The 14,804-nt window shown below is 42.1% G+C and overlaps 1 protein-coding gene across 1 annotated transcript in view; it reads left to right on the forward strand.

Moving 5' to 3' along the window:
* LOC306733615 (receptor-type tyrosine-protein phosphatase delta) overlaps positions 1 to 14,804 on the forward strand; it is a gene marked incomplete at its 5' end in the record, with an annotated part of 88,910 nt that overhangs the window by 12,219 nt on the left and 61,887 nt on the right. Inside the window, 2 exons of the mRNA XM_079214884.1 lie at positions 10,988 to 11,133; positions 13,065 to 13,206. Coding sequence (XP_079071010.1) covers positions 10,988 to 11,133; positions 13,065 to 13,206 — 288 coding nt within the window. The remainder of the gene's footprint in view (positions 1 to 10,987; positions 11,134 to 13,064; positions 13,207 to 14,804) is intronic.

The raw sequence follows: 14,804 nt of genomic DNA on the forward strand, positions 1-14,804 counted from the left end.
TTGAAGTGATATCCATACTTTTTTGACAAATAAGTGTATATAATTAATACTTTGATTTTATATAGCGCTTTTCTGAATGCTCAAAGGCGCTTTATACAGGAATCATTCACCCACTGATCAGAGGAGCTACCATGCAAGGTGCCACATCAGGATTATCAACCATGTATACACCATAGGTGTAGCTACCGGAGCAATTTAGGGTTAAGTGTCTTGCTCAAGGACACATCGACGTGGGCTAGCAGAGCCGGGGATCGAACCGCCGATCCTCCGATTGAAGGACGACCCTGCTCACCACTGAGCCACAGTCGCCCCAATTGACATGCCACATTTGCACACACCGGCAAACTGCCTCACCATCAGTTTGACCCGCTTCAAGTTGAAAAAGTTGCTTTATCTTTCCTTTATGTGCTTAAGTGTGCTAGGTTTATAAGAATATTAGAAGTTAACAATCATGCCGAGTCAATGTGCCGACTTACTATTTAACCTTTAATCTATGTGAGAAAACGGATGAAGCCATTACTTACTGAGGACCATAGTAACTTGTGGCATTTTGTGACAATGTCATTGGCTTTTTACTCTTTCTTCCTCGCAGTTTCACTACTCCACATTAAAAGCCAAAAGCCTCCGCCATGGCTTACAGTTGTGCTTTTAGAATGATTCAGATAACTGTGATGTGCTATGTTCACAAATAGCACATTATCTCGGCTCACAATTACATTAACTGTACTGTCTATACAGTATGTATGTGTACATACATGTAACCCACACGAAAAAGCCACACACATTCATTTATTCAGTGGACTAAAGCCCATTACTGCTGGCAAACATTTGCACTTGAGGCCAGCGCTTTTGTTTACCCTCTTGCTTTGTCAACTGAGGATCAGTTTGGCAAAGGGTGAAAAGGACTAAGAAGAGAAGCGCAACAAACTCCATCAATCCAAAGGCCACATCTCCGGACCCCAACGGTCTTTTACCCCGAGGAAGCTCCTCGTCCATAGAAATCTCCCCCTTTTTCCAGCCAGCCTCTGAGAAAATATCAGACAATGTTCCATTAAATCACGATGCAGACACAGTTAGAACAATATAGTAAACATGGACTCTGAGAGGCATTTTTTTTTCTCCTTATAATCTATCTAATCCAAAATTGTCATGAGCCAACAGTTTTAAGAATGTATATCGCTTTTGGATTGGTTTCTCTTTTGGCCATTTGCTTCACATATAGCAATTCAAATCTTCATCTCTCGTTCTTTTAACTTTGACAGCTTTCCAGCCTGAACTCCACAGAAGTGTTGTATTCCACCACCCTGATCATGTTCACCTTTAATGTGATGTAAATATTGTTAAAACAAATTGTATTCTTTTTTCTAATCACATTACCAAATAGGGTTTTCATGGTATATTTGGACCATTTTCAAAGTTTTGGAACCAGATACTATGATGGTACATTTCCAGGTTGATGAATATGAATGCATCTTAAAGCCTTGGCTCTAAAGCATAGTGTCTCGTGACAATCACACACTGTATACAGAAAGACACATGTGCACGCACACACACACACACACACACACACACACACACACACACACACACACACACACACACACATACAGAGTCATCCTCTTCAAACTTCTACACATCTCTAGATGAATCATCCCCATATCCACAAACATCAAGGAGGAGCCTTTTTTTTTTTTTTAAGTGATCTGAAGCATTTAATTTAACTGGAGTATTTTAATGATGTCCCCTGAGGGTTGTTGTTTTTCGCTCCTTGGGTGACATTGCACTGTTTGCTTCCAAGTGAAACCCCATCCGCCAGGCTGACCCTGATACCACCCACCCTCATTTGTTTCCCAACTGTAGCTCTTCAAAGATGTAGCCACACACACAAGAGCAGAACACTTTTCTTTCGGGGTTTGCAATTAGGAATTCAAAGACCTCAACTTAGATTTACTGCATGTGGTTTAGTTGGAGACATATTGACACAAACAAGACTCTAATACACAGCTAATGTGTTATCCGGCAGTGTTGCATGTCACTCACGTAATGCAAAACAAACAAAGACAATGAATATTATTTTTCAGTATTATGACTAATCATTTGAAATGTATTTTTTTTTTCCATTTAACATTTGCTTGGAATTTTGACATATATTATATGAAATGCTGCAGCTCAGAGGCAATGTTTTGACCACAATTATTATGATTTTATTATTAGTAAATAATTATCTTATGAACTTTGATTAAATTAAATCAACCAGGGAGTCAGGAAGTTGACAAATTAAATCAAACAGCATGTGTACAGCTTTATAAGCATATATATACATTATACCGTGAATTGAAAAAGAATTGAAACTAACGTACTGCTTAAGCCATTCAAGACATCCAATCCCTGCATCGGCACTGAGGCTGGTCCACTGATCGCTATTAGACGATGTTTGTTCTAAATAGCTGGATTAGTGGTCTCTATAAAGGCCGATCAGAAAATGGCTTTGCTGGAGTTTGGAGTTGAGTCTCTAAAGCCTCTTTTCCACAGCCTGTTCAAGACTGTTCAGACATTATTCTTCCTCGCCTTTCTGTATAAAAAGTAGAGACAAAATGTAGCGGGCATTGTTAATCGTCCACTAAGCCCGCAGCGGTGTTTGTCACAGATCTGAATCGACGTCAGCATAAAAGTGACAGCCCGCACGGCGGGACTGCACACACGTTAGAAGTTGTGTGACACGTTGGCATGCTATATAAAAAGCATTATGGTGACTTTTTTGGGTAAGCGTAAAAAAAAAGAGGCAAAGACGGTAATGAGGGGACTCATTTATAAGCAGTAGGATTGCAGGATTTATGCACAAACAGGGCTTATGTGTGAAAGTGTCTGCAGCGAGATATTGTGCAGTATTTTTCACACATATACACTTGGGCCCCAAAAATATTTGGCGACATCACTATTTTTTTGTATTCGTCCGAAGCCATCTGATTGACGAGAAGACTTGTAACAATAGAACGCGCTGGGGAGTGAACGTCCCATGGCATGCTATTGCAATCAGCTCACCCAGGAATAGTTCCTGGTATCAGGCGGCAGAAACCCCTTGTTAGACTGACAGGCCTTTAGCGACTGATCCCCAGATACCTCCACAAAGACAATCTAATTCTGTGAAAAACACTGAAGTGGAATATGTTGCCAACGTTGCTTGCCAATAAATGAACGGTTGACAATCCATGACATTTTCTCATCTCAGATAAATACTGGTCCACAATAAATTGGAAACTCGAAATACAGCCTGTAGTCAGTATTGTCTTTTTCTGCTTTTAGGGATTGGTGATCGGCCCCAAGAGCACGATCGAAGCACCCTTAATCCGTATAGGAAGCTAGCGTTTAAACCTAGCAGCTCAAGGCTCAGTATAACAAGACTTGGTTGATAGTCAACGGCACTGCGCTACTCTTATAACATAACATCACTCAATATTACATTCATACGATACTTATCTCAATTAATAGTATTCAGAATGCTTTTACCCTCATATATTCGGACAGATCACACTCATCGGTAGCTTCCGAAATGAAAAGGTGATTTTTTATTTTTATTTCAATCACAACCATTATTATTCCTCTCGTTTATGTGTAAACTCTTCCTTCACTGCTGCATAACATTAGTGCCCTGTGAAAGGTCACTTTGGTCTTTGAGTGACTGTTTGTGGTACCTCCCCTGCATATTCTTTGTCCCAGTAATAATTTTGGGTTTTGAGGATAGCCATGACGACGGCTCGCTGCAGAGAACAGTATGCCGAGATTTTAAACTGCATTTAAATTGTAGTTTCCTATTCCAACATTGTCCATATGTATTCCCAACAGAGTTATGAAATATTCCCTGCACTTTACAATGTGAAAACTGGTAGTATGTGATGGTTGGACGTACAGTAGATGCGAGAAAAAGGCCTGTTTATTGTTTCCCCGAAGAGCTTGGTTTAGGTGAAACCTCCTTTGCTGAACTTGGGGACATTCACACGATATCTGAGCTACAAAGCTATAGAGTGGGATTGCTGGAGCATGAGCTAGTTAGCCTGTAAGCGCTTGAGAAAACACAGTGCCGGGAATGTGTTACTTCTTCTGGCCCTACAACTGGCATCCAAAAGGCTTGGCACAACTTATCCATACAATTAAAGTCTGTTTAAATATACAATGCCGAATCGCTGGAATGATTTGCAACTAATCCATCTCTGCTCCTACAGAGAAAAAATATGAAGCAAGCTTTTTTCCGCTCCGTGGTTGAGGGCAAAGACAATTATGTGAAGTTTATGCTGTCAAAACATACAGTAGGACAGGCCCAAGCATAATGTAATTATCTCTTGAGTACAGCCAGTCAAACACATTGCTTATTTGATTTTCCATTCCACTTTTCCTCATCCATATCTTTTGATTTCTGCTACATGTAGTGGAAAGCCAGCAGCTTTGTAGATTCTCATCTGCACATGCAGTCATGGTGATATTTCCATATCAATCTCCCATAAGATTTACATCACATGGTATAAGCGTCTGAATCATACACAATCATTTCCGTCTGAATCATACACAATCATTTCCACTTATTATCTACACATGATTACATTGGCAGTAAGCCGACAGGCCAAAGAATGTTTATCACTTTTGCCATTTTTAACATCTTTTCAAGTCTGTGCAGCCCCAGCATGATAACTATTGGCCATTTTGCTGCAGCACTGCCATTTAATGAATCGTTCCATTGCCTCGTGGATAACAGAATGAACGAATGGCTTTCTGTGTTAGTGGCTGCCACTGCCTATCCTATCAGATAATTAACTTTTTGCAAATAGACTGCGCTGACTACCAAGTAAGCCTGCACAATTAGAATTACTTATCTATGGTCTCTCTTTTTTCCAGATGTTGGAGAAAAAACAAGCAAGACAAACAAATCCAAATTTCATACTTTTTAATCTACAGTTTTTCCCTCAAATGATCACACATAAATGTGTATTTATAGACAAATGAATAAGGGAGGATGTTTTATTGAAATCTAAGCCTGTGTATTATTTTGCGTCTTCGTTCGACAGCCTCAGCCCAGATGTTCAGCATCTTTTTTTTTTACCTCCCTCCCCCTGCTCTTCTCGTTTTTTTTTCTTCTCTCTTGCGGATGGTCTCGCGCCAACAGTGGCACAATTCAATATTTATATGTTTCCTTCTGTTTGGTTTCCACCGCAAAGGGAGGTGGGCTTTCATGTGTCGGATTTGCCACAGCAGCGATTCAGTTCCAGCTTTTAAAGCGTTGGGGGCCGTTTGAACAAAGCCATCTGTTTGAGTGGGCCGTTTTATTAAGTGACAAACTGGATCCCTCTACATGGCTAATGTGTCCCGTGGGAGATGGCGGTAGCTTGTGTGTGTATGTGTGTTTGTGTCTGGTAGAGAGACACACACAGGAAGGGAGAGAGATAAAAAGGGGTACACGTTTTGCTCTGCAAACATTGCTATATACCACGGGGGGGGAAAAACGACATCACTGACGTTCTGTCATTGCAGAACTGCGAGGCTTTTGCTTCATCTTCAATGATAATTCAACAAGGGGGACCTTTCAGATGCCATCTCATCCCATGAAACACAGAATAAGACTATCGGCACTGTTCCATAAATAAACCCATTATATTTATTTTATGGAACCTTCCAGAATGTCCCGAACCCCAATTTATTAATATTGTTCACCCATTCGCAATGTCTCCGTGCAGCGAGAATATTCTAACGTGAGAGTGAGAGTGTGTACCAGTGTGTTGCTGTATGTGTATGATAGGTAGTGCACCTCTGGAGCCCCCACCCCTCTTGTCAGATAATTTGTCAGTCCATTAAATGTGGGACAAGTGCATTAGCCATTCTTTTTGAAGCTGTTGCTGTTGTCTGTACAAAAGTGCCCTAACTCCTGCACAGCTCTTGCCAGAAGCTGAGGCCTTGCATCGCAGTGCCAGCGAGAATGAGTAACACACACTTAGTGGGGTTAAGGAAGTCCCATTGGAATATGATTTATGCCATCTCAGTCATTGGGATAAATATTTGACAAGCAGCCGTGTTGTAATTGATGATATGCATTTATTTATTCACGGGAGACTCTTGGCGGCTTATGAGCCAAATAAGAGACCCCGACCCCATCGCAAAATGGACCCGCAGTCCTCGTATCCACATGCAGTCTCAATATTAATGTGTCATTAAGCTGCATTTTTGTATCTTCTATTGAATTAGTTTTACATAATGACTGTTAGGAATTTTGCTGAGAGAGCACATTTTAGCAGTTGGGAGGTGGGGGGAACAGTGTAGGAGAAGGCTTGTATTATGAACTTCATTATGTGTGACAAGCAGCACAATATTGATGGAGGAGCAGGTCCCCATCATTGCACTGCATTAAAACCTCTGCACTGAATTAATGTACTATTCCTGATCCAGTAATTAACAGTCATTCGGGAGCAATATCCCTTTTCAAGTAATCACTAATTGCAATAAGAATTTCAGTTTCCATTTAAGGCCAGATTACCGATGAGCATGCAATTCAAATCAGCCAACAGTTCTAATTAAGCTCTGATTCCTTTTCATTCTTTCTGCTTTGTGAGCACATACAATGTGCAGTTTGTTTCCTCAGTATTACAAAAGGCACATTTTTTTTTATCATAATGCTGCAGATAGAGCGCTGTGTATTGTAATGTAATGTGTGCGCGGTTTAGCTTCTCTTTTTTATATTTGCATTGTTTATCTCGGTGTTTGCACGTCTGCATCATGCCACAAAGTCACATGTTTCTGAACACTATATGGGAAGTAAATTAATCCATCGAGGTGGTGTTACTTTATCAACCACACAACTGCAATGACCAACAAACCCATCCCTCTGCACCTTTCTTTATTCAAATTTAAATACTGCAATAGTGAAATTGTTGAAGTAAAATGTCCTAGAACTGTATATGATGTGCATCCCTTTCACCCTCTTCCAACATTAGCCACCCCTTTCAGTCCTATTTGCACCACTTGCAGCCATTGTGACAATTCATCAATAGCGCAGAACTGATAGGCTGCGGCTTAAAGATGTCGAATGAGGTTAATGGCATCTTTAAATGTTCCTTTCTTCCACCAGTATGTCCAAAATGGAGCTGGGTATTTGCAGACTGCCACCCAATGTGTTAGGATTAATTATCGCCCTCCACAACCCCACCTCACCCTGCAAGTTAAAGATTCAGAGAGGAAATGGCCCTTTTCATGCAAATGAAATTGAATATGTCAGTCAGTATAATTGTGAAAACCGAGCCGTCTTGGACTGGCGTCTGTGCCGAATAGAGGTTCCAACTGAAAGTGGGTTTATTAATGTTCGTCTCTCCACTCTTTGATTCATGCTCTTTAATGGCTTGGCAGATCAAACTTTAGTCATGGCGGAGCCCTGATGACTTGAACTGTTTTGCCCATTATGAATGAAACCCAGACTGATCTTTTTGAGAACAGTATTTAAATGCATGTTTGGCTGTAAATTAAGCCAATATCAAACAAACTTGTAATAGATGCAGATCCGCAAGATGCTCTGAACCCAACTATTCTCCCAGTCTGGCGTGATAATACAAAAATATGATATCATTGGCCTCAGTTTTGCATTCCACTCAGCTTATAGTCTCGCTCTGCAACAGGTTCCTTAAATTCTCCCCAAGTTCTGCAGAACAGAAGCATTTAATTCACTGCTGGTTCAAACCAACTAGTACCAAAACCCCCCAAAAAGCTGTCCCAGTGTGGTGGGGATCCCCTAAGAACATCTTACTGATTGATCAGACCACTGAATTTAAATGGTAGTTTTAAAAGGCCTCAACAGGGGGGAGAATGTTAATAAGGATAGTTTATAGAAGAAGCAACAGTAGTAAAATGTGCTTCCCACATTGTTGAAGGCTTCCAATTTCCATTTATGTCTTCCCATTAAAAAAATATGTACTTCCAGGCATGAAATGCTCTGCCCCCTCAGCCCTGCGGACATGGGTGTTCTTAAGAACGGTAAAGGCTCTCAGTCAGCCACCGAATTATTAACATGGCATTGATCCATGAAAAATAGAGCAAAGGATGCTATGACGCTCTTCTTCCTTTCCATTGGCAGCGATGTGAATGAGGTTACACTATGACCTCAAGGGAGAACAGGCACAGGCCCATGTCACCAACCGTTTAGCTTGTGACAGGCTTTGCTTCTCATTTAAGCTTAGCACTGGATTAACAGGTGCCTATCCCCGGTATTAATTAATGGTTACCTCTCAAAAGAGATCCAAACATTCTGCAGAGGTAACAGGAGCTTTGACTAGATAGCAGTTCAATTGAGATGTATCTGATTTGATTAAAGGCCAAACAGTGTGCGCACACTGAACTAATTACATTAGTTTCTGTTAGAAATTAACATGATTGCAGATTCATCTTTCCACTTTCTTAATTTAGAAGTGTTTGTGTTTTAATGGTTGTTGCAGTTTTCCAACACAATTCTTGAAAAATCAGGGTTCTGTGTTAAAAGGTGTCTTCGTGCCGCATGCACAATGTTTGTTCATAGACCAAATCATTTTAGTCGCTGTCAAGGTTCTCGTCACGGCATTGTTGAGAGAAAACAGAGGTTTCAATCAGCCTTTGTCTACCCGCAGCCATACGAGGAGTCGACCAAAATGGATGTTTGTCAGCGGCAGACCTAAAATGGGGGTATGATGGTGCTATCAGCGGCCATGTCTGTGAAAACACTATTACCTCCATGTCACGCCTCAATCACTCCCCATTGTGCGATGACTCTCCCCCCCACCTCCAGTGCTGATCTCCCGTACATGTCCTAGTAGTCTATCACAGCCGGCGTGGGGAGACGCACCGAGCCATAATGGATGGCCCCGGAGCGAAAACAGCCCCGATAGCATATCAATTACCCATCAGCACCCTCTTGGCTGGGTGACAATGCGCACCACACCCCGGCAAAGTCAACGAGATAAAGTGCAAATTCAGATATAATGGTGCTTTTTTGCCACGTACAAATTACACAGTGTCAACTCTGCTTCCCACCTGTCAGATCTGTCAGCGTGCGAGGTGAGAGAGAGCCTCCGAGAAGCGTGTGTGGGTTTATTTTTTATGTATGTGCGCATGCCATGAGGCAATCAGGTGATTTCCCCCGACTCATTTGCCCGGTGGAAGCCCAGCTGCTTGCCTGTTTATCTATTCGCCCCTTTTGATTGCTGACCACACGTTATGTCACCTCTCTGTGAAGCCCGCAGGTTAATTTGTCCCTCTCTCGCAGCGCCGCCGCCGCCGCCGCCGCTGCTGCTGCTGCTGCTGGGCAGTACAATCTGGGAGGGGAAATCAGTCTACACACAGGCACACGGGCAGGCACAATTGCACTCACAGATGAGGTGATTCAGATGGTTGGCATTACCGCAGCTGTGTGGCCCTTAATGGCCTGCTGAAGTGATTGATAAAAGGCAAACAGTTGCTCCGCAGGGGGACAGATGGAGCTGCACCTCCCACTGAAGCCGGTACTCGAGCTTTAGATGAAAATACTAGGGGAGTCTGACTAAGCACTACAGCATTATTGAAATTAGCCTTGATCATTATTATGGAGCTGGAATGTAAATCTCAAAATAAAAATCTCATCAAGAAGAGAAAGCTTCCTACTCATCCCATACAACATGAGAAACAACTCAATTTCTTGGAATTGAAACTGAATTGAGAATCGTTTTAATGGCTGACCAAACCTGGATATTATTGGGGAATAATTTTTTCTTGACAAACAACAAGAATGTGGTTGCAGCTCTCTTCGCCGCTATCGGGATCGGAGCCTGAACAGACGCGATTGTACGGCGCTGGTGAAGCAACCGCAGTAGATGGGAACGTCCCTGTCCACGTCCACACAAAGCAAACACTGTTCCACTCTGCTATTCTCTCACCTCCACTCCCCTGCATTTTTTGCATTTCTATCCTGATTGCCTTTACACTTGACTGAGTCGAGGGACCAATTAGGAGCAACAGAATGCTCACATCGACGATCAGAGCGTTGCCAGGTTCTTATCAGGTTCGTGTCTGGATTGTGCGGGGCGCAACCCACGTTCTGATTGGTGGTTTTCTAGAGATTAGTGGTGTCTGCTACTGAACGCAGAGGCAAGCTTCTGTTTCTCTTCAACAGTGAGGGAAATGTCAGCCTATGTTGTTAGAAACACTGCATGGCCACATGGTTTATGTCCATCCAGCATGTAGACCGTGTGAGTCGTAACAGCTCGTCAAGATAGATTACTTTTGAATGACACTTAAGGTTTTTCCTAATTTTAAGAATGTATTTCCCTTTTTAGTGGCATTATATATGAGTTACTCACGAGCGGCTTGAACACCTAATTACACATAACACAGCAAAGGGTTACAAGTAGTAGTGATTTCCATTGTAGCCTTCTCTGTACGGTGTAGTGAACAATCTAAATCCTAAGTGAACAGTTTCTATACAGCCCACTATATGTTTACCACATTTGCTTTGGAACATTATCAAATAGTACTACAATGAGGGAAGAGGTAATTTACTATTCTTTACAAAAAGTTTGCAGCCTTGACACAGACTCAAATATCTTACCACAATCAGATCTAATCAAACAGCATGTATATGAACTTCTTTTCTCCAGTGATTGATCTCAACCCTTTCTTTCTTTCGTCCCCACAAAAATGAAAATAATTCCTCTTTAAAACTCTCTCCAAAGTCTCAGTTATGCTTCACAGTCTCACAGTTACGTAGAAATACCCCCAGTCAAGATAAAATGCCCTCTGTCTTAACTTCTGATCGTAATCACTGATCCTCCATTTCCACTCATACAATGATGTCAGTACAATCTCTTTTCTTGACCTCCTCACGCGGAAATCTGCAACTTTGTTTCTTTCTCGTGCGTGTGGCTTGATAAAAGAGATTACTTGCTCTGTCTGCAAAGCTTAGCGTGCTTACTAACTATTTGTGTTATCTTTTATTTTCTTCCTGTCTCACCAGCACCACCAAAGTTTTTAAGAACCCCCAATGACCAAACAGGCGTGCAAGGAGGCGTGGCCTCCTTCATCTGCCAAGCTACAGGAGATCCACGACCGAAGATTGTGTGGAACAAGAAGGGGAAGAAAGTCAGCAACCAGAGATTCGAGGTATTAGGTCTATTGTTCTGATGTAAAATGCTCGACAAAATGGGAATGCTTCAAGCACTGCTTTTGGCTCTGCTCGCACATCATCCATCGCTCCAAGCCCAGCCTGCTTGCTTTTCGCCCTGACTTGCCACCAAGCATTAGCAGGTTCTAATAACCATGCTGGCTAGGCTTTTTTGTTTTACATGCATGAGTTTTAATGAGCAAGTACACAAAAGATCTGGGGACCGATTTGTAATTAAATAAAAAGACAAGAAAAGAGCAATTGGACAGAAGAAAAAGCAACCTTGTGGTGTGACCCAGATACCTACATTAGCATCACGCCACATTTGCCAGCTTTATGCAAAGTGAAAAGGGAAGTAGCGCTTTTACTTCGAAATACCCTCTTGCTTTGTGGCATCTTTATCTAAATGCATGTCCTACCCTGCTTATTTTGGCTGAAGCTTTGATTTCTGGTCAGCTTTAATCTGCACTTGGGCTCAATACCCATGAGAAATAACACATCGTTGCAGAACACTGATAAGATTTCTATTAATTTCTGTGTCAGTCCTCGGGACTATCACGGTGTTACTTTTTCCACGCTCCGCTCGAGATGCCGTATTTGCTTGCTACTGCAAAGCAGCAATGGCTTAACGGAGCTCGGAGATCTCTTCCCGCCTTTTCTTTGCATCTCATGCCCACAGAAATCTAATCTTATCAGAGTTCACTGCGTCGCCCGTCGTGCTGAATGCTAACGCGCTAGTCTTCATTCTCTCATTGCTTCACAAGGCTTGCTGGCTGTCACCATTCCGTGCCCATTCAATCATGCACTGCCTCCTCATCTTCTAACAAAAACCCATTTCCTTTTAGAAGTCTCGCAACTTCCTTTCTAATTCTGCTGCTTTGACTATGAAAGGAGGGCATTTACATTTTTTTTCACCATCACCTGCTGTCAGCTTGAATGCCGACATCGCTATAGCTCGGCCAATGAAATGTTGAGGTGCATTGTTAACTAACACATGCACAGATGTATTGTGAACTTTTAAAATGTTTGTAGGCCTCTGCGCGCGCGTGTGTGTGTGTGTGTGTGTGTGTGTGTGTGTGTGTGTGTGTGTGTGTGTGTGTGTGGAGCAGAGGTCTCAGGCATATCTTTATTGAAATCTACCTCTATGCTTAAAAGAGAGTGAGTTATGACACAGGGCTTTCTAGAAATCAGTGAGTATACAACATGTAGCATGCAAAACTAGCTGTATAAGCTACAACAAACACCTGTTTGTGAGCATTTTATGTGTCGTTCGTCCAATACAGTCGGTCCTGTCTTATGTACCACTATCTCACCTCATGGTACAACTGTCCGTTACTGTTTATCAAGCCACCTTTAACTGTTTGTGCTTGTTTCTGTCCCATTAACACAATCCAGTGTGTCACATTTCCAAGGGATAGAGTGTTAACTTTAAGAGTGGGACACATTAAGATTTCAATTTCACTCTCCAACCCGATATCCAAGTAAAGATTCTGACCACCCTAACTTTCCCCATTCTTAAAGTTAGTCAGCCGCATTAGTTATTTAGATAGAGAATAGTTCATTACCTAAAAGACAGCACGTCTGAACACATAACAAATGGACATATCTACAACCAAAAGGCAAAATTATACTTTGTGTTCATTAATATGCTCAGTACCTACATATTATGAACACATTTGAATACTGCACACATCCTGATGTTACTTGTTGCACATGTATGTGTAGAGTATAACCACAACATCACTAGGGCTCAATGTAAGGTAGGCAGCAGCTTTTGTTTATGTCATGGGAAGCGCATTTTGTCAATCACCATCAGTGTCGAAAGCCAAATGTCCTCGACAGTGTTGTCTCTTACGTCTCCGCGGAAGGTCCCTCGCCCATTCTGAACCAAAAAATCTCCTTTAACATATCCTGTCTCTCGCACCTGCAGGTGATAGAGTTCGACGACGGCTCTGGATCAGTGCTAAGAATTCAGCCATTACGCACGCCCCGAGATGAAGCCATATACGAATGTGTCGCCTCCAACAGTGTTGGAGAGACGAGCGCGACCACCAGACTCACTGTTTTACGTGGTAGGTCTCAGCAACCTCGAAAGAAAAACAATTGCACACACACACACACATCTAACATGCACTTTTTCTCCCAGCTAACCCAGGTAATCTTGAATGTACTTGTTGTTCTGTCCTTTCTCTTTGTTTCTTCCTGTAGCAGCGCACCGTCAAACCCAATTACAGCCTCTGGTTACACTCACGTTGCGTCTTTTAACTTGATAAGATTTAGTCCATTAGCCATTTAGCTGAGTAAGTTTCTGTTTCTAAGTGACTTAAGTCATTTGCATACAGATGCCTGACACAATAATTAAGATGCCAGTTAAATTATGCAAATAGCCATCCATTCCTAGCCTGTGGTGGTTTCATTGAAAAGCTCAGCAATCATTTTCAAATCAGTAATTTTTCCTCTCTGCATTTCATCTTTGATATTCTCACTTGATTAACAAGCATATATTGTTTATGGTAGTATTCTAGACCCAAGTTGCCTTCAGGCGAGTACCTTTCAGTGACCGGTGGCGGTTAATAGCTAGCCTGCTCTACACAGACATGTGTAACAATCCAGATGGGAAAGGTCAGCCCCTTTGTTTACTTCCAGTGAACAATGAGAGTATTCAGATGACAAATACATAGTTGGTTGAAAGTACCGCTTTTATAATAAGCACTGAGCAACATTTTATCTTGATTACACACAACATTCCATTCAAAGGCAAAATATGTGGTGGCCGCTGAGTTTAAAAGGCTGAGTAATATCTCTCTAAAGAATGACTTGTTTGGTGCAGAATGGAGAAAATGGCTTTAGAAAAATGCCTTGGGCTGCCTGAATGAGGTGTGCTCCATTATGTCCCACAATTACACAACATGGCAAATGAGTTTCTATTGAGAGGGGTGCTTCCATCCTATAGAAAAAAAAGCTGGCTCTGCGACTCTCTGAAGCTCGCCCTACTCCCCCCGCTTCTTATCTCACCAATGAGCCAACAAAAGGACCCCCTTTGCACTGTCTCCAGAGGCAGATTGAAAGAGAAAGGTGGCACGTTCACATGCAGCTCTCGCCTGTTTACTCTGGAGCACAAAGTGCGGGTGTGTGTACGTGTGCACGTTCTCTCACATGCAATACTCTGTGCATTTCCTGTTCCCTTTCGCTCTGTCTATCTCTGTTTTTCCCCTTCAAGCACACACACACACACACACACACACACACACACACACACACACACACACACACACACACACACACACACACACACAAATAGATAGCTAAGGGACGGGTACAGAAGCTGCTCTTCCTCGCTCCACGGCCTAGCATTAGCATGTTTATTACCATTTCCATTTTGCTCTTCTGCTCGCTCTCCTTTCCCATCAATGTATTGAAGGTGAGTAGAGGCCTATCACGGACCAAAAAAAATAGAAAAACAGGAAAAGAGCTTTTTTCTTTCTCGCCGTTATTGCAAATACAAAAGGAGGTGCTCCCTGTCCTCACATTGCATCCAGTGGATGCATATAAAAAATATTGGCATTGTGAATGATAAGTTGCACTATTTCTATATATGTCCATTTCACTACCCTCCATCACCACTTGTAATGACGCAACAGGTATTCAACCTATTCTCGCGTCGAGCATT

Source organism: Taurulus bubalis (genome assembly GCF_910589615.1).
Source record: "Taurulus bubalis genome assembly, chromosome: 3".
Lineage (NCBI taxonomy): Eukaryota > Metazoa > Chordata > Actinopteri > Perciformes > Cottidae > Taurulus > Taurulus bubalis.